Source organism: Lycium ferocissimum, chromosome 11, assembly GCF_029784015.1.
Source record: "Lycium ferocissimum isolate CSIRO_LF1 chromosome 11, AGI_CSIRO_Lferr_CH_V1, whole genome shotgun sequence".
Taxonomy (NCBI): Eukaryota; Viridiplantae; Streptophyta; class Magnoliopsida; order Solanales; family Solanaceae; genus Lycium; species Lycium ferocissimum.
The window spans coordinates 54,739,554-54,758,372 of NC_081352.1; the positions used below are offsets into that span (position 1 = coordinate 54,739,554).

The window sequence follows — 18,819 nt, forward strand, 5'->3', positions numbered from 1 at the left end:
CCACGTGATTAAGTAAGTTTGTATGCCAAAACGACACTTCCCATGTAAATTTGATTGATTTTTTTTTTTCACATTTAAATTAAATTATAGGACAAATAGAAATATAATACTCGATATAGATTATTGTACACATTTTAGTCACGCAAAAAGGGCGTATATGAAAGTAGTTAAAAGAAAAAACGAAGAGGAGAGTGGCAACCATATGAAAAGAAAAAGGGAAATTAGAAATAAAATAAGGAAGAGAGAAAAGGAAAAAAACTCCAAATTGGATACAGAAAGGAAGCAGAGTGGTTATGTTTTGAACTACAAGAAAATGTCTGGAGAAAGACATTGGGAGGAAAACAATTTGTAAGCACTAATAATTGTTCAATCTACTCACACAATTCTATACATTAGCAACATTTTGATTTTGCGACAATTAATTTCTAGCAATCGTCATCGTCAGTCTTTCAGTTTTCTATTGCTCATCTCTAATTCCGTGATTTCTTACTTGAAATGTTTTTTATTTGTAATTCAGTTAATTATTCTCTTTATTTATGCTGGCTGAAAATTTTGTAAATACTTGCTTGGGCAAGCGACGCTGACATAGTAGAATAGTTATAGTTTGCATGGATTCTAGCTAAGTTTTCAGATATTTTTATTCTTTTTCCTTTTCCAATAAGGGTGTGTTTGATATGACTGAAAATGTTTTTCACATAAGTGATTTTCCTACTCATTTTTTTTTTTTTTTTTTTTTTTTTTTTTTTGGTATGCAAGTTGAAAAATCTCGTTTTAAGAGCATTTGCATATATTGAAAACAAAACACTATGAGGTTTTTGAATTCAGAATGCAACTTCTGGTGGTGGGGGTAGGTGGGGTGGGAGGTGGGTTAAGCAGGGGGTAGGCGGGGGTGGGGTTGGGGTATATATATATATATATATATATATATATATATATATATATATATATATATATATATATATATATATATATGGGGTGGGGGTGGGTGGGGTAGACAGGTAGGGGGTGGATGGATAGTGCGGGATTGGGTTGGAGATGCGTTGGTGTTTTCATTGATACGGAAAATGTTTTCCCTCAAATTTTGAAGGAAAACTTTTTCTCCCATTTTGAGGAAAACAATTTTCATAAAACATTTTCCAAGATATTTAGTTTAACCAAAAAAGGGGAAATAGGAAAACATTTTCCGTCATTACCGAACACACCCTAAATCCGCCGCAGTCCACGCTATTAATTAGGTTGATTTCATCTAATCAACTAAAGGAATATACTAGAGAGTCATGATCTTCAAACTCAGCATCTAGACTATAAATTATGAGGATGTATGTAAATAAAGAAGGGGAAGAAGGAATATAGTCCGATACAAAGATGATGTGTTAAGAAAAACAGAGATGTTTAAGGCCAGTTGTTTGATTTGCCAAGTGAAATGTTGTGTTAAAATGAAAGTTATGCTTATTTTTGACTTAATATTGAAGCCTTCTTGCTTATAGATAAATGGCACTACTGTAGGTTCCTGGATGTACTGGATGAGGCACCTCTTTTCGGTAATAGGAGGCCTACAAGCCTTATTGGGAGTGTTTTCTACTGTATCTTATTGGCAAGTAATACTAATTTAATACCACATGCAAATTAGTCCCTTATATGGGAGCTGATTAATAACACATTCTAGGCAGGTTTTGCTGTTTTGGCTGTCGGAACTACATGGATATTTCACCCTATTAGAGGACTAGTTTTCGAGCTTCTTTGCAGTTGTAATGTTGCCCTCTTAGTTATCACCGGTCTGCTCCTGTGAACTTATCCTATCCAGTTATAATGTTTCATCTTGGCCAATTTATATTTCATCATTTATATTGTTCCTGTTATTGACTTCACTAAATATATGTAGGCATTTTTCAGCAATATCTGGTATACCAAGTGCAGAAAATACGGTTGCAGGTGATTTTTCCATTATACATGACCACATAATTTGTAGTTTTTGATGTCACAAGAGGCATTTTTCCGTTTAGCTATATATCTTGACTTAGAGGTTAATGATTAATATCAGACACTACGTCATTGGATACAACTTTCTTCTCTCCCTCATGTCCTTGTGCTGTGTCATTCCCAACCACCATGTACAGAAATCAAAAGGATATTAAAAACAATCTCTCCTCATATCACGTTGGTTAATATCATCTTCCTGTGAGGCATTGTGCATATATTATAGGCTAGTATGGTGCAGAAACATGCATAGCATTAAAGTTGCTACACTTTCTGGTGTAAGCAACTGTGCGTTCTGGTAGCCAAACTATATGAGGCTAAAGGCTGGCTTGTCCTTTAATCTTGGGGGTATAAAATATTAAAAGTCAATTGGCCAAGATGCAACTTCTCCGTGCTATTTTCGCATATAAGTTTTTTGGGCTTCTGGGGATCTTTCTTGTCAAGAATGGGGAACTTGTAATAACACTACTTGCTGAGGATTACATATTACTGAAATATTTTGCTTATTAAGATTGACAATTACCTGTTTCCTTCTTATTTTGCCATGATCCAAATCATATGTTGTGAAGTGACAAATTTTGACGTCCGTAATGGTTTAATCTTGTAGGGTTACTGTGTTTTCAGCCAGAAGTTGAAGCATATTATTCGCTTACCGTTTGCAACAATTGCATATGGTATATCTCTACTTGGTTCTTTTAGTTGTTTCAGCCTTTTTTGTGTACCATCCATTGTTTTAGTTAGTTCTAATCTCTAAATTCATGGTCAAAAGAAATCATGCTGTAGTGCCAAAATATATTGTTTACATAGTTGAATTGTGTGTTTCAGCAAAGCAGTACAATCTTTTCCTTTTTATGTTTATTAATTTGCACTTCTGAATATTTGTGATGCATTAAATCATTCAAATTTTCTACCTTCTCAATGCCCCATCCCTTCCTGGAAAAGGAGCGAAAGGGACAATCACGTAAATCTTGGTTAACCAGAATCTTATCCTAGTCTTCTTAGAAGCTTGCTAATTTGCAAAGTGTGAGCCCTAAAGATTATATCCATAGCCTTTTGTTATTTGAAGAGTACTTTGGGGAAGTACTAAGAGCCCGTTTGGATTGGCTTATAAGTTGCTTATAAGCTGTTTTCAGCTTTTTTGAGTGTTTGGCTAGCCAGCTTAAGCCATTTTATGCATAAAATAAGCCCAAAAAAATAATTAAGCCCGTTTGGCTTAGCTTATCTAAAGCAGCTTATAAGCTGTTTTCAGCTTATAAGCCAAAAAAAATAAGTTAGCCTACCCCAACTTTTTTTTTTTTTTTTTTTTTGGCTTATAAGCTGCTTATTTTAAGCCCATCCAAAAAGGCTCTAAGTTTGAATCTCCAACTTCTATGGAGATTATATTTCTGCCACAATTCTTTATATTTTCCAATCTTTAGTTCCTATAGAAGTGAATATCCATTTGATACACGTAAATTGCAGGAACTGCTGCAATGCTGCTGGTCATGGTTTGGGATCCAGATATTAGCATCCTCTCCATATCCACACTGCTCAGGTTTACCTGCCAAGAACACTTGTGCATTTTTTCCTCGGTTCTATGCAGCTTCCTGCATATTGAGATGCTGTATATTCAATTTTAGCTGAGAAACAGGATCTGGAGACCTTCTCCTTCTAAAATAATTTTTTTATCGTTTGCTGCATACTGGAAATGTTGTGCTTGGTGCATTACAATTTATGGATTAGTATTGGAGGACAGAATCTTTATCATAGAATTTTGAAGTTAAATCTTTTGAACAGTTAAAGCAACCTGAATAATAATTAGGAATAGTAATTTTCTTTACACTTGATAGATAAGTAATACCAAACATACCGTGGAAGAGTGACAGAGAGATCAAAGCCATTTTTTTAGAAAGTACAGAGAGATCATCACTCTTAATGGACTTTATTGGAGCCTGTTGTATTGTTTGGTGGGCTAAATCAAGGTGAAAAAATGACGAAGGAACTGATTTTCGTTATGTATTTGTTTTTATTTATTTGGAACCAGCAGAACACAAAAACTAACATCTTCTACTCCAAACCTGAAGAATTTAGACGTAGACTGAATGGATCCCCCAGAATATTGTGAGGAAGTGTCACTTTGAATTCAAACTACCACAAACAACTGACGCATGAGGAAGAATAAATTAAGGCAGAGGGGATCCCTACTTCTACCTTTATCACTTCAGCTTAGGAGATCCAGTTCAAGGACTGAAATTAAATCAAAGTGATTAGGAAATACCAAAGGTTCAATTGATCCAGGCAATGTACCAAAATTGTCAGTTTGGTCCCAAATCTCTGGTTGCTTTTCTCCAATAATGAATCAGTGCCTAAGATCAAGCTGGAAGGTGTAGCCTTTGGAAATCTTCCTGGTGATAAGTTGTCCATGAAATAGTTCCTTTGCACAAGTAAGAAACCAATGTCTCATTCCGTATATGAATTCTTAAAAGTTTCTCATAATGGATGAAACTCAATGGACCTTGCTAATATGCCATATACCGAATCATAAATAAATATGTCAATTACATGAGGATAAATAACCTGAAGGTTGAACCTGTGGTGGTAACGGAGTAGCTTCCTATAACTTGATCGCTTTGTTGTAGTCTGTCTTCCTAATCAGAGGTTTGATGCATTTTCCACCCTTTTTGCAGGATAATCATGCTGGCTGAAGTAGTCTGTGCTGCTTCTTTCATGACTCTCTATATTGGTGAGTGACCTCACCTGCGGTTTTCTTTGACAAGCATCATCTCTATAGCCATATTTTATAGTAAAGCCCACCCATGTCTCCCTAGAAAGTAATTCCAAAAAGTTGCTAGATGAAGTTGAGTCTTAAACTTCATATTTGATGACTAAGAATTGTTTAAGGTTGTTGAATTACCTATTATATAGTCCAAAAATTGTATACTTTTAGGAATCATATTTGCAAAAATAACATTTGTCAGTGCAACGCCTTCAATTGTCACAGGTTATGTTCATCAGTACAATTCATTTCATTCCCAGCCCGATGTTTTGAAGTCACTTTATTCGCCACTTCAACCATCAAATTCTGTGGAAGGACTGAGGTATCTCTTTAGATCTACACATTCTCGTGACAAACTAGTTCCATTAATGGATGACTCTGCAAGGAGTCTCCTGTAAAATAAAGAGCTTTGCAGACACAGTTTCTTGTCTTTTTGCCACATGTTTTGATTCTCAAAGCACATTACTCTTTTTATGTCTAATAAAGTATGGAAGCAATAATATGATTGAAAAGGAACCAAATAGCGCAAGGAATTATTTTTAGTATTTATGGAGGTACAATCAAACTACTCTCTCAATCCTTTTTAGATGACTGTGAAAAGCTTTGGAAGTTAATTGCAGTTGGACATCTGTTGAAAATATTCAGTAAAATCTGAAAAAGTGGGTTCTTTTGTTGAAAAAAAAAGACAACAAAGCTGTGATTATAGAAAAAAAACTTCATTGACTTGATTGAGTTAAAAAAAATGACAATATACAAGAGTTGCTCCTTATATAGGAGTCTTAGGATAGGTACATATGATAGTTAATCAATTTCTATGCTAATAAGTAAGTAAATAATCTATTAATAGATAGAAAATATCCTATAGAATGAATGTTGACATGTTTGAATCCAGACATATATGCTCTTCATATTCTAGCAAAAGCCAAAACAAAGAACAAAATGTTTTATGTCAATTAAAATCTTGACGATTAGAAGCCATTATAAGAAAAGGTAAAATATATCGGGATGACTAGAATGGAAAGTAGCCTAATAAATTGGGGCTGATAAAGTAGACATACATGTTTGAACACATCGATGTTTAGATGTAGCTACCCTGTGCAAGGCAATTTTGTGGAACGAAAGCTATATTGTCTTCTGAGATGGTTACATCTTTGGTGATCTGAGAAGTGGCAGGGTTTTGGTGGAAAACTGATGCTAAAGAATAATCAAATATACTTGTGCTTCCCTAGAACAGTTAGAACTTGCAGATGTATACTCATGCTCAGGATGATGAGATGCCATCTTCTCTATGTTCCTTGGAGCAAGGATTTCTGAGAACAGATGGAACAAAGATCTTAAAAGTTGCTTACAAGCTGCCTTTGGAAGATAAATGATTTTCTGATGTTTACCGGGAGCCTTTTGTTATTTAGGTATCAAGATGGTGGTCGACTATCTGATCAGGTCATGGCATTATTGCAATATCAGCAAGAAAATATACACTTTCTGAGTGAGGAGGTATGTGTTGATAAAGAAAATGCTGATACTTTTTTGTAGAAATAAGGTTCCAGCCATGTTTCATTAGAAAGAGAGTAAAATAGGAACTGGACTTTGAGCATATTTATATTACTAGTTGTATCAAGTAATTAACAGCACATAGAAGTTCATATTTATTGCACGTAAGGGATCTCCCACTGTTCTTCGGAAAGGAAGGTGGAGTTCTACACATTTCTAGCTCTTGGTTGCCGCAGGATGTATCGATTTCTTGCGGCCAAATTGGAAAAAGAATAGCATTTTGATTGGATTTTGATCATTCTTGTGGAATTATTATCTTCATTTCTCTGTCTGAATTTTGATGTTTTTCTTCCTTTAGATTCTTGGATTACAGGAATCCTTGAGCAAATATGAAAGGTCTAATGATGGGACTGCACCTCAGGTAAGCTTCTCCTTATCGAAGTTGGTTTGCTACAGGAATCGCCTTCCTGTATTCCCTAGAAAAGAAAGGCTAGAAAAGAAAGAATGTAACTTTTTGATTATGAAGGTATTTTCTGTTTAAAATTATGAAAAAAGGGCTTCACTTCTGTTATTGTTGTTGACCAACACAGCTGGTAATAACTGTCTGAACAGGTTTCATATTGACAAAGCCAGGAAACAAAAAAAAGTCATAGATGCTAAGGATCAGAGGCGGATGGAGCAGTATAACTTGGGGTTCAATTGAACCCCAAACTTTCGATGCGGGGTATAAATTTATGTGTAAAAAATTACTAAAATTACAATAAATAGTAGATATGAACCCATAACTTTAGAAATATAATGGTTTAGTGCCGAAAATTTAAGATGTTGAACCCCTAAAATTTAAATCCTAGATCCGCCTCTGCTGAGGATGATATATACCAGAAGTTGCATGTATTATATTCTGTAAGATGATAATTTGGATGCTAATGTTAATTTAGCTCATTTTGTTGTGGAATTATACAGTAATGAAAATGAACCATCTTTGTGTGGTAATCACTCAATTGTTATTAGAGTTTGGACTATGAAAAGGGTGAAAATAATTAGTTGCTTGGCTCTGCAGGTTGATCTGGCCCACTTACTGGCAGCTCGAGACCAAGAATTGCGCACACTTTCAGCTGAGGTATTATTGGGGCTTGTGGTCCATTATAGGTGGCTTATGGTCTTTTGAACCTGTCTCTTTTCTTATAAAATTAAGTGCCTGTAGAGATGGAAGTACTTTTATCCTGTGCAGAACTAACATGTAAAGCAATTGTTTTAAGAAACGGTCGTACTTGTTCGTATAGCTTTCCGGGTAAAAAATTGAACTTGGACATCCGAATCCAATTTCCACAAATACTATCATGACCATGTTTTGCATTTTTATTATTGTTGAAAGTCAAGAATAATATATTTACATATGTCTAGATTCACACGTGTTGAAGAACGTACGTAAGGCAAATATTATAGAATACCATTGAATATGTTGCATCTTCTATTTTTCCACATGGTAACAAAGCTGCTACAATCTAGATGGAGACTCGAGAAAGTTCTATCTACCGGCGTGAGTTTACATCATCTGCTGGGTCAGAGTTTTTCTTAAAAATCTTGTCTCTTTCTAGTGATTATTCAGGTGGCACCACTCTTATTGTGGATAATTGTTCTAATAGCACCATAATCTTTGGTGATCATTCTAACAACACTGTCTCCTCCAACCATTTTAGCAGTCAATTTTTCCAGATACTTTTCAACTGAAACATTCCAAAACTTCTCCATCTCTTCTTTTTCCTCATGGCATCGCAGTCTCACAGTGAATCCCTCCTCTAAATGAATTTTTTGTAACCTTTCCTGAAAGCTCGTTATCTTTTAGTTTTCGTCATGGTAATCAGAGTTGAGTATTGAATTCCTTTTCTAAACATTACATTTCTGGTCACTGACTCACTGTTCCAGACATATCTTCTTCTCTTCTTTATCTGCGTTCGAGTATTGAATCACTCCTTTGAGTATTGAATTTCACTGATTTGGAGATGTATTCTCTTATTTTCTGCTCATGAATCAGAGTTCAGATATTTAGACTCTTCTCTAAATATTGAATTTCCGGTTACTATTCTAGAAAAGTCTTCTTCTCTTTTCTTTCTTTATGGCATCAAAGTTTGAGTATTGAGTCCCTCCTCCGAACAACCCAGTCACTATAAAAAATATCTTTCCTCACAGACTTAGTACCATCATTATCCAGTTAGTCTCGTGGCGGGGAGGAGATAAAACTCTAGCCAGCTTACTCAACTTGATTTTTTGGTCGTGATTTGGAAACTCGAATTATTTTACCAGCTTGAGTTTGAGAGAGCATGCTGAAATTTAAGAAAATTAATGAAGTCAGATGTGTCTAGATGCACATGGCATTTCTTATTTCAAGGTCTTGAGGATAAGCTGAACTTGGGTTTGTTCTAAATGGAGTCCATCCGGGTGTTCTATGTTGTGTCACCTTATTTCAAACTCTTGAGCATAAGCTTTATTTTGAATCTGTTTTAAGTGGGAGTCCACTGCACACAACTCATGCCTTTATGGAATTATAATCTCACATCAATGAGAAATACTCTCGCGGAGTTCCTTACATAAGCTGTGACCATTGTTTCCCCCAATTCTGTCTCGGTATCTGCGGAGGGATTGTTTCTAAGGACGAATGTAGTTTATTTGTCTGTGATATTTCTTTCCAAGTAGAAGTTTACTCAGCATTTGTTATCCTTTTACTTTTTTGCTATTATCTGCTGAAAGATTTCTGCTTCAGATGAATCAACTGCAATCTGAGCTTAGGCTTGCTCGATCTCTAATAGAAGAGAAGGATGCTGAGATGCAGCGCATCCGCAGTACAAACAATCAGGTGTGTTTGAATTCTTTTTGGAAAATAAACTTTTGCGTTGTTTAAATGCAAAATATCTGGTGTATTCAGAGATGGGCTCCCTTTTTGTATGCAGAACTGTCATATTATAAGTTGCAACTTCATGCTGCTCGTTTGTCTTCTTTTGCTGCAGCAGTTGCTTCTTTGCCGTTAAGAATGAACTGATGTATCAAAAGAAAAGTCAAAGTATTTATTTAACCTTGTAAAAAAGTCAAGTATTTGGTTAAGATGTAGCCATTAACAGTCGAGAAGAGCAATCCAAATTTGGAAGGCATCAGTCACCAATGAGTGATACCTTTGTATTTTTCTGATCTTAGGATGGTCTTTGTTTCCGCTGGTTATTTAGTTTCTCGGCTGTGGGTGCGCCCCATTTGTTTAGCCATCTAGGTGCTCCATGCATGAGTCCTACGAGCCTAGTCTGATTCGAGTAAAACGTCGACAGTTATTCCAAACCTACATTGATTTATAGCATGACTCGTTTATTATGATCAAACCTTTCTGCTTTCGTCAGACGGTCAGAGAACCATTTTGAGGTTCATGTCTAACTTGAGATTATTTTTCCAGCTCTTGTAATTTTTGTATATGACGCAAACTGACTTCCTTTGTTTTTTTTCTCATGTACAGAAGTAGTGGTTACAGTTATTATTAAATGTTATTCTAACTCCATATCCATCTTGTTTTAGTATTTAGCTTTCTTCCATAATCTTGCGAGCTTCTTTTACAGCAAAAGGTTGCATGATATTTCCTTTTGATCCTTTTGTTTTTGGGTGTTTGTAACAGTATGTAGAGGAAAATGAGAGGCTTAGAGCAATTATGGGCGAATGGAGCAACCGAGCAGCTGAGGTGACTCTTTATCATTATTATCATGTAGCTAAATAGTTATTGTTATCATTTTTCCCTTCGGCTAAAAACTAATGCATATAGTTTTGTTGTTGGAAAGCTTGAACGTGTGTTGGAGCTCGAAAGGATGTCAAACTTGGAATTGCAGAAAAAAGTAACCACACTGAAAAGCCAAACGCATGAATAAGTTCAACCAACGTAACCGCTAGGCTAGCAACTTGCGACTTCTCAATAGACTAGCCAATTCTTTGTTCTTTTAGGTCTTATGAAGAGAGTGATAGTTTCGACAAAGATACTCACTTGTCACCTGGGAAGGATGTGCTCTAATCTCTATGCACATAGACTATAAGCCATTCTAGGTTTCTCATGAGTAGCTTGCTGGATGCAACATTTTGAGCCTCCCATCTAATGTATATGGTATCTGCACATTTTCGTTTTGTTTTCTCCAGTGAATGTCTTTATTAGTCTATTTCTTGACAGTTTTTGTTTACCTGTACGAAGAACTAGTACCATTTGTTTCTTACCAATTGTTACTAATTGAAGGTTATATTTGCAAAGAGTGCCACAGACGTGGTGACACCCACCTAAATATGCACGATTGAAAGATACAAACAGCATTTAGTTTCTTTTTTTTGTGCGGATTGCCCTTTATGTGGGGCGGTCTTTAATTTTTGTCCTTCAAATTGGTGGTCTTTAAATTTTAACTCTCGTCTAACACCCCAAAGTTGTGGGTTTGAACCCCAACTCAGTTAAAAAAAAAAAAAAATCGCAAGGCAGACTTTGTAAAATTCTGCCTCAAGGCAGAATAGCAAAATTGGGCTGCACAGGCAGAATTTCTGCCTTAAGGCAGAATTTGCACGGGCAGAAATTCTGCCTGTGCAGGCCAAATTCTGCCTGAAGGGCAGAATTTAAAGACCACCATTTTGAGGGGTAAAAATTAAAGACCACTCCCAGCAAAGGGCAATCCTGCAAATTGCCCATTTAGTTTTAGTGATGAGACGCTAAGTATTGCAAACTTGTAAGATAAACGTAAAGATATCGGGGATGGTAAGAAGACGAGGCACTTCCACAACTGGAGGCTTTTCCTCCTCTCTCTTGGAAGTATGCATAAAATCAGCATAGTTTAACAGTTATTACATGTGATTGCAGTTCTAAGCGAACCTTAAGCACATGGAAGCAAACTTATTACCAACCATTACTGAAAAGGCATCAATCACTTCTGCAATTGTACAAGGAACAAAATTGGAATAAAGAAAAACATAGGTTTTCAACCATGTTTACAGGCTACAGACATGAAAAAACATACTGGGAACCAGCATTGCACAAATCTTACCCAGACAAGATGCCATAGTATATGTGCCAACACTTTCAACCCTGCTCCAACCCTCTCAACCCCAAAAAAGATGATTTAAAATATAAAAGCGGAAACATAGCAATGTGGAGAACGATGCTGGAAAGTTTTAGAGACCCTAAATTACAGAGAAAAATAACTCAATAGCCCATGGAAAGACGGAGGGGTTGGTGAGGCAGAGAGTTGGGGAAGATGGAGGGGTTTGGTGAGGCAGCTCTGTGTAGCTCTTTGGTGGGGTGATAAACTAAAAGGGCTCTAAGATCCAAACAGCTCAGACCTGCTTTTCCATAGTTTACATGGTGTACAAATGGCTTTTTGCTTGTCTTATTCTCTTGATACACACTTGCATTACTCTAGAGTTCCACTTTAGCGTGCAAATCACAGCAAAGAGCTCTACATGCCCGGGTTTCACTCACAATTGGGAAACATGATTTGTTTCATTTAGAAAGAGACAGCCGAAGATATAGTTGTAGAAATCTATTCCTTTAACAGTTTCTCCTCCACCAACAACAGCTTCAGTATCGTATTTGACTGCCCTAGTACAGTCAGGGCAGTAGGTAATCTGCATCCAAAAAATATCCATCGGTGTTAAGAGTTTTCATTGCAAATTGAGCTTAACGAGAGGGAGAGTACATTTCCTGTCTCAATAAGATCACAATTGCACAGGAAAATAGCAAGGAACAAAATCCATAACCATATCGGCAAAAGTAAGATGACCAGTAACAAGGTCATGCTTTGAGCAGTCATCTTTCAGAAACTACTAAACACTGAAAATGCTTTAAGCCTATAATAGAGGCAGTATAGCTGTCATACCTCCAATAATTTAGGCTGAAAGTGGCAATCAAGCATGACATCAACCCCATACATTGCCCTAGATTTGCTATGATGCATTTCTGGATGCACAGCAGCTGCTGCTTCAAAAGACGATTTAAGCATACTTCTAATCCTTGAATGGATATCCAGCCAGTTAACTGCAGCAGAGACAAGAGAGTGAGACTAGTAACTAAATCAATATCTCCTGCTAAATCCACAAAAGAGGGACAGGAGGAAATCAAAGTATTGATATTGAAAAGAAGCCCCGCTTACCCTCATGTTCCTTCTCAAATTCTTTCACAAAATCTGGTGTATTCATATGGTTTAACCTGCCTCTGTAGTTCTACAGGAGATTATTACGCTAAATGTCACAAACCGAGTCAAGGAATGAAATCATGCACTAAATCAAATAAAATACTCAAATTAATGATGGAGCTGGATAATCAACAAATAGGGGAGATAAGTAATAGGTGCTTACCATAACAGTGAAATGAGTCTCATATTGATCAAAGCTATGTTTTTCCAAAGTGTATTTGTTGTTTGCCAATCTTACCTGAGAGAAAAATGGAAACAAAATCAGTCAGAGACGAGAAAACAATTTTGGATGCCATTTTATATGTATAACGTAAAGTATCTTAGTGAAACAGTTCTCTTTTAAACTTCTCGACCACCCAAGAGAACACCTACACCATGAATATATACATACCCAGAAAACATCTGCAAGGAAGATCTCCAGGGGATTCATACTACGAACCAAGACAATGTAGCGGAGATCAAATTTTCTCCCTTGAAATAGAGCAGGATGCTCAATGTACTTCTGACAGATTTTAGGGCCAGTTTCCATGAGACGAATAATAGCAGATAAATTGCTAGTTATTGTCGTATCAATAGTTCTTGCCATGTTCCATGGCTTCAAGATCCACAAATTGTCTAGTTTTTCTCTTTCACGAAGGTGAAAATCTCCAATAAGTTGACTTAGTTGTGTCTCAAGATTATAAGTAGGCTGAAGCCATTCGACCAATCCATGAGCCTGTTAAGTGGACTAATTTTAGCATCAGCATTCTGCATAAAGAACAAGTGCTCAACCACTAAATATAAAAAACGTGATATCTATGATGACCTTCTGAATAGTTTCCGCTAAATGATGTTTCATAACCAGGCAAGCCTCAAATGGAAATTGATTTATATACTGTTCATCATTTATTCCTGTTGCCTTCTTTGTCTCTTCATCTATCTGCATGCTTGTCCATATAATGTCGGCATCTTTGGGCTCAGTTGCTACAAAAAACACCAGTAATGTTCAAGGTATTTTATAATCAGAGTCTTGAACCAATAAAATGTTCATAAAATTGCACTCAAAGAACCAGTACACAATTTCTTGACTGTAAGCAATATGAGTGCACGGAACATCAAAGACCAAGACCAGAGAGTGATAACAACAGAGAAATAGTCAACAATCTAAAAAAAAAGGAAATTTTAGTGGCATCAAAATAGACATACTGATAACAAACTCAGGACGAGTCAGATATTCTTCCACTTGAGGTATGTCAGCGTACACACGTAAAGCGCTTCCATCACCACGAGACAGACTACTTGTAATTGATGACCCCTGTATTGGGCTAGCAATTTTGATTGATTGCAACTTGTTCTTGTATTTTTCATATTCCTGAAGAAATATAGTGACCAAATTTCTCCTTGAGCATCTATTCAGTTAATAAGAACAATTGAACTGAAAAAGTAAATACATACTTTGATAAAATAGTTTCTTGGTGTATGGAACCAAGCAGTTAGGCGAGCAGATCGTTGCTTCTCTTCCCCAATACCAAATAGGTAATCACGAGTGCACTCGTCACCTTCTCGAACATCATCAATCGGCCAAAGAATTGAATAACTAAATCATCAATAAAATTAGTAAAGTTTCAGAAATATATGGCAGTTCACGGAGTTAAAAGTTTAAATGAGTAATAATTTCATTGGAGAAGCAGAAGGAGGACGTAGCAAACTCTGCTTTAGTTTCCTCATCAGCCTTTCCATTGAAAAAAGACCTTCATCCTTCGGCCATAGAAGAAGCTATGAGAAGGATAATTTTCCAATATTCCATTGAGTAGGATACATTTGTTCTACACTGTGGATCTCATTTCACTCGCTAAGCTTTTCGCAAGGAGAGTGTTACTTAGCAACAAACTTTTTCTAAGATCCACCTACTTTAATTGGAATACAAAGAAAAAAATAAGTGATACGTTATTTACTGTTTAAAACCTAACAAAAATTATTACCAACATTATTGATTGGAAACAGTGGTTCAAATAACTAACAGAGATACTTGAACTGAGTAGAAAATAGCTTCCCCACCCCACCCCCCCCCCCCCTTTCTTATTTTGGATAGTCATGTAAGAAATCTATTCACAAAAAGGAAAAGCCCGTGTACTACAATCTGAGTACCTTAAAGACCGGCATTACTATCTACTAGTTCCAACCAATCATCCATACAAATTAAGCAAGAAAGCAGGTGGTTTAAGAAGAGAACCTCACAGCTGAAGCCAAGTTCCCCTCCGGCATGTAGAGAAAAGGAGATACTCTAAAATTTGGCTTGTCACTATGGCGCAAAGAAGAACCTAGTTCATCCATTACATACCTATGAACACAAACAAACATGTTGATAAGAGGATAATATGTATATAAGCGTGAGTTTAGAAAACATTGCTCAAAATCACAAAAGGATTGTATCATGATAGTCCAGCAACTTTGGCACAACCAAGTTGAAAGACTTCTTAATTGCAATAGCAACTCTCACCAACTTAATCAAGGAGCCAAGTTTTGACAAAACAAACAGAGGGATTCTCAAGTTGATAGAACTAAATATACCAAGTTATGGGAGCTTCTACTCTCATAGACATTTTTTAATTCCCAAATGCTAAAGTTACAAGTGTGTAATTTTCCACAACTAGAATACTTCAACTCACAGAAAAGTGTGCTTCATTTTCTAGGTCCTATCAAGTCTGCAGATGCAATCTTCAGAACCAAGCAAGAGAAAAGCTAGAACCCAAAGCTTCAAGATGTTGAGAATGCCTAATAAACTGAAGTATTTCATGTTGTTTAGAGCAGTTATATAATGGAAGCAGGACATCACATGGAGATGGCAACTTTGGAGATGATCATAATTTCTAGCTTGCATACCATACAGAGGTTTCATCAATCTTTTCTTCATCAGCAAGTCTATAGGTCATTAAGTACAGCCACATAGCATTTATGACACGATCTGTAAGAGGTTCTCCAGCAGCCCATTCAGGAAGACGTGGTTGCAACATTGAATCAACCACAGACTTCCCAGACTCCGATATTTTGGATGTGTTTACTCCATTTAGTAGAGAAAGATTAGGCAGGGCTTCAACAATTTCAGCAGCGCTCTCTCCTAAAGGCCCTGGGATATCCACCTGTTTCATAGTTTATATAAATATCATTATGTGCTCATACTACAGCAGCATTAATTAAAGAGGTACCTCCAGAGAATCCAAGCAACTGAATCCTTTAAGAAGCTGCAATAAATCGCTAAGAGAATTCTGGTCCAATGGATTTCCACGGAGGTTTAAATAAGAAAGAGATGGGATCTCATCAGGATTAAATGCCTGAGAAAAAGAAGCAGCATGAACAGGGGAAGATTAGAAGGATAGAGGAGAGCCCACGACATCCATAAAAGACTGCCATAGTTTCACATTATCTCAAAGAATCTTACTATTCTTGGAAAGAGAAGGAAAGGAGAGGAATTCATGATAAATCCAATAGCATATTTATTTGGGAAATAAGTAAACATATGAGTAGGCCTGACCTTGTTGATCAGATCGCGAATAGACCTGTTACTAAGGTCTAGAGATGTCACACTCGCCGAAGGATGATCTCTTTGATGGGCACAGCCTGCATTGTCTTTGTCATAGATTTCACCACAAAATCCTAATGCCCACTCTCCATAGTTAGATGTGAACTTTGAGTTGCAGATTTCCAAAGAAGGGCAACCCTGAATGATTACAGCCTCTGAATTACTATTCAAAGAAGAAAAGGAAGAAGCATCAATTACTGTTCAAGCTTGCCAGCAAGGAAATTGCTGAAACCAGCATCAATTACTACTACTAAAGAAAAAGGATTTAATCACTCACTGGTCTACTGACCTAGTTACTGAGCTCTTGGCAACTTACCTATGCTCCAAAATTGGATTATTATTCAGCCAGAGAGCTTTAAGATTTTTGAGTCGATCAACTTCCTTGGAAACAATCTCAACATCCCTCAGATTGTTGCCGCACAGGCTCAGTGCCAGTAAGTTCTGATGCAAGAAATTCTAAATTAACAAATATAAAATAAAACAAAGCACCAACAAGAACATATTAAAAGGTGTGAGAACAAAAATGTGAAAAACACCAACCACTACAGATGACTTATTGCATACATAGTATGCTTTCTGCCCCTATAAGGTAGCTACTGTTTGCAGCTTCTAACAACTAATTTAAAAGATTTTCCATTATATGCATAATAAAATTTCAGATAGAAATCTAGGCTACTTTTTTATTTTTTTTTATTTTATAAGGATGCAGGAGAGCTATTATGTACAAGAAACCACTATTTGCTTCTCTCATTCCTAGGGAAGGTAGGAAGAACCCTAGTGCAAAGTAAACCCTTAAAAAGGAACTACTTCTCTACATATAAACCTCATGCTATGACGAGCACATTACAGGCAAGCTTAACAAAGAAAAGTGTGTAATTCCAATTCCCGGAAAGATACTCGGTTCCTACTTGTTTTAGTTTCTAATTAACCAAGTTGATAGCACATTGTCGAGCTATAAAGAAAACGTACTGGAAATTTATCAGGCAAATCAAGAGATACAAGCATGTTATCATCAATGGCAAGTTCCTCAAGCTCCAACCACCGCGTATCATCCCCGCCTTCTTTTAGTCTACGCATTTCTTTCTCCACTATTTCCACGGCGCTTAGTCTGCTACTTTCTTCTTCACCTGCATCTCCATCCACATCACCTGCCTCCTCAGCCGCTGAGTTCAAATCAATATCTACACACATTAATGCAGCCATTCTTTCTGCTAAACCCGGAACTTCACACAACTGCATTATGAAATTTAAAAAATACATATACAAAAGTTAATCCCAAAGGACGGAAAGCATAGCCCAAAAAGCCCAAAAAACAATCACTTCATCACCATTTTTCCAGTGAGGTATAAATTCCAATTGTACCATTGAGAGAGAGAGAGAGAGAGAGAGAAAAGAGTGTATATAGTGTATATATGTATGAATATCACTTCATTTTTTATGTTTGCATTGTGTGCAATGTATATGATGTTGAAATTCTTTTATGTCCCTTCGGCCAATTTTCGTTACCGTCAGTAGCCCAAATATACAATACCTATACACTGATATGTAGATTACACGTATAGTATATGTATATTGTATGTATACTATATGTATATTTAATACTATAAATACAAAAAACCTATACATTTGCTAGCTATTCTGTAAACTAGATCACCCAAAGGTATTGGGCTGTAATTATCCCATAATGGTATATATGTACGTATATCACTCAATTTTTAGAGAGAAAAGAGCGAAAAGACCTGCTCATAAGCATATGTAGTGTATATAGAGTCTATATGTATGTATATCACTTCAATTTTATGTTTGTATTGTGTGTAATGTATATATGTACATATAACACTCCAATTTTTAGAGAGAAAAGAGCGAAAAAAACTGGTTATATGTTTACTTGTCCGTGTTTGACTTGGCAGACCCCTTAAGAAGCCATAAACAAAATTGTAATTTTACTAAATCAGCACTAACTATTATAAATCATTTAAATGTTGGGAAATGAAAATGATTACTACTTAATAACAAGGGTAAAATAGGTATAAAATGGCAAATTATATCTTTGTTTTCCAAACTGGACATCTATTTTTAATATAGTGGACAAGTAATGGACGGAGGGAGTATAGATGTAAGTATATCACTCCATTTTTAATATATGTATGTAATGTATATATGTACGTATATGACTCCAAAAAAAAAAGGACCTGTTTATAAGCATCGGAAAGACGAAAAGTCCAAGCATGATCAACAAGGAAGAGATTGGATTCCTTAGGCATGAAATTAGAAGTAAAAAGCAGTCTTCTTTGGCGGCCATCTTCGAGCGGTTCAATCTGGAAATAGTTGCCGCCGTCGAAAGTGTCGGAAGAGAGTTTCTGAAAGACAAGTTTATGGAGTGGCTGAGGGATGCCCGCGGCCGCTAGGAGCACGCCGTGGACTTTAACGAAGTCCGAGTAGGATTGAAGTCTGCTCATTTTCTGAGGGAAGCCAAGTGAGCTATTTACTCGATAAAGGGAAAAGGGTTTTACAGGGTTTAGATGACGTTGTCTTTCTTTTGAGAGCCACAAAATGCTAAAAATGGTCACTTTTGTTTTAAAGTTAGTTCAAACCCCCTTTTTTTTTTTCTTTCTCTAAAGGTAATTAGTGAACATTTTATTAAGGGAAAAGGGTCAATTATATCCCTCTACTTTAGTTTAATAGTTAGATATACCCTCCGTTAGTTAAAGTAGATAAATATCTCTTTCATACATTGAGTCAAAGTAGATAAATATACCCTTTACGTTAAGAAAGTACACAAATATACCCCTCAGTCGACAGAATCCCCAGTTCCATTATTAATTAGCCGATTTAACTTAAAAAAA

General features: G+C 36.3%; 2 protein-coding genes across 8 annotated transcripts; one reads left to right on the top strand and one right to left on the bottom strand.

The window, feature by feature from the left end:
- The first annotated feature begins 149 nt into the window (after positions 1-149).
- Positions 150-10,524, top strand: LOC132037374 (protein FIP1-like). Of its 5 annotated transcripts, none has more exons than XM_059427875.1 (14): positions 150-348; positions 1,507-1,598; positions 1,671-1,775; positions 1,883-1,932; positions 2,585-2,651; positions 3,439-3,511; positions 4,644-4,699; positions 4,958-5,054; positions 6,142-6,226; positions 6,582-6,644; positions 7,284-7,343; positions 8,985-9,077; positions 9,876-9,938; positions 10,036-10,524. In XM_059427875.1, the coding sequence occupies exons 1-14, from the start codon at positions 158-160 to the stop codon at positions 10,120-10,122; spliced, it is 1,182 nt and encodes a 393-aa protein (XP_059283858.1). In that variant the 5' UTR covers positions 150-157; the 3' UTR covers positions 10,123-10,524. The 5 variants fall into 5 exon arrangements, with proteins under 5 accessions (XP_059283858.1, XP_059283859.1, XP_059283862.1 ...); XM_059427876.1 differs by having other exon boundaries at positions 1,507-1,541; XM_059427877.1 differs by lacking the exon at positions 150-348 and having other exon boundaries at positions 1,667-1,775.
- Positions 10,525-11,106: 582 nt separating this feature from the next.
- LOC132037376 (uncharacterized) lies at positions 11,107-18,522 on the bottom strand. Of its 3 annotated transcripts, XM_059427880.1 has the most exons (15): positions 18,166-18,519; positions 16,943-17,206; positions 16,290-16,414; positions 15,926-16,136; positions 15,600-15,725; positions 15,277-15,533; positions 14,627-14,734; positions 13,849-13,990; positions 13,600-13,765; positions 13,220-13,377; positions 12,806-13,129; positions 12,578-12,652; positions 12,373-12,442; positions 12,100-12,257; positions 11,107-11,848 (listed from the first exon to the last, which is right to left on the bottom strand). In XM_059427880.1, exons 1-15 carry the CDS (start codon positions 18,430-18,432, stop codon positions 11,699-11,701), a joined length of 2,601 nt encoding a protein of 866 aa, XP_059283863.1. In that variant the 5' UTR covers positions 18,433-18,519; the 3' UTR covers positions 11,107-11,698. The 3 variants fall into 3 exon arrangements, with proteins under 3 accessions (XP_059283863.1, XP_059283864.1, XP_059283866.1); XM_059427881.1 differs by lacking the exon at positions 14,627-14,734 and having other exon boundaries at positions 18,166-18,520; XM_059427883.1 differs by lacking the exons at positions 11,107-11,848; positions 12,100-12,257 and having other exon boundaries at positions 12,402-12,499; positions 18,166-18,522.
- Positions 18,523-18,819: the final 297 nt, after the last annotated feature.

Coding starts and splice junctions, on each gene's coding strand:
- LOC132037374 (XM_059427875.1), top strand. CDS start 158: ATGAAAGTAGTTAAAAGAAAAAACGAAGAGGAGAGTGGCAACCATATG. Junction 1,776..1,882: donor TGCCCTCTTAGTTATCACCG/GTCTGCTCCTGT, acceptor AAATATATGTAG/GCATTTTTCAGCAATATCTG. Junction 3,512..4,643: donor TCCATATCCACACTGCTCAG/GTTTACCTGCCA, acceptor CCCTTTTTGCAG/GATAATCATGCTGGCTGAAG.
- LOC132037376 (XM_059427880.1), bottom strand. CDS start 18,432: ATGAGCAGACTTCAATCCTACTCGGACTTCGTTAAAGTCCACGGCGTG. Junction 13,991..14,626: donor AACTTGGCTTCAGCTGTGAG/GTTCTCTTCTTA, acceptor TTGATGATTTAG/TTATTCAATTCTTTGGCCGA. Junction 13,130..13,219: donor TAGCGGAAACTATTCAGAAG/GTCATCATAGAT, acceptor TCCACTTAACAG/GCTCATGGATTGGTCGAATG.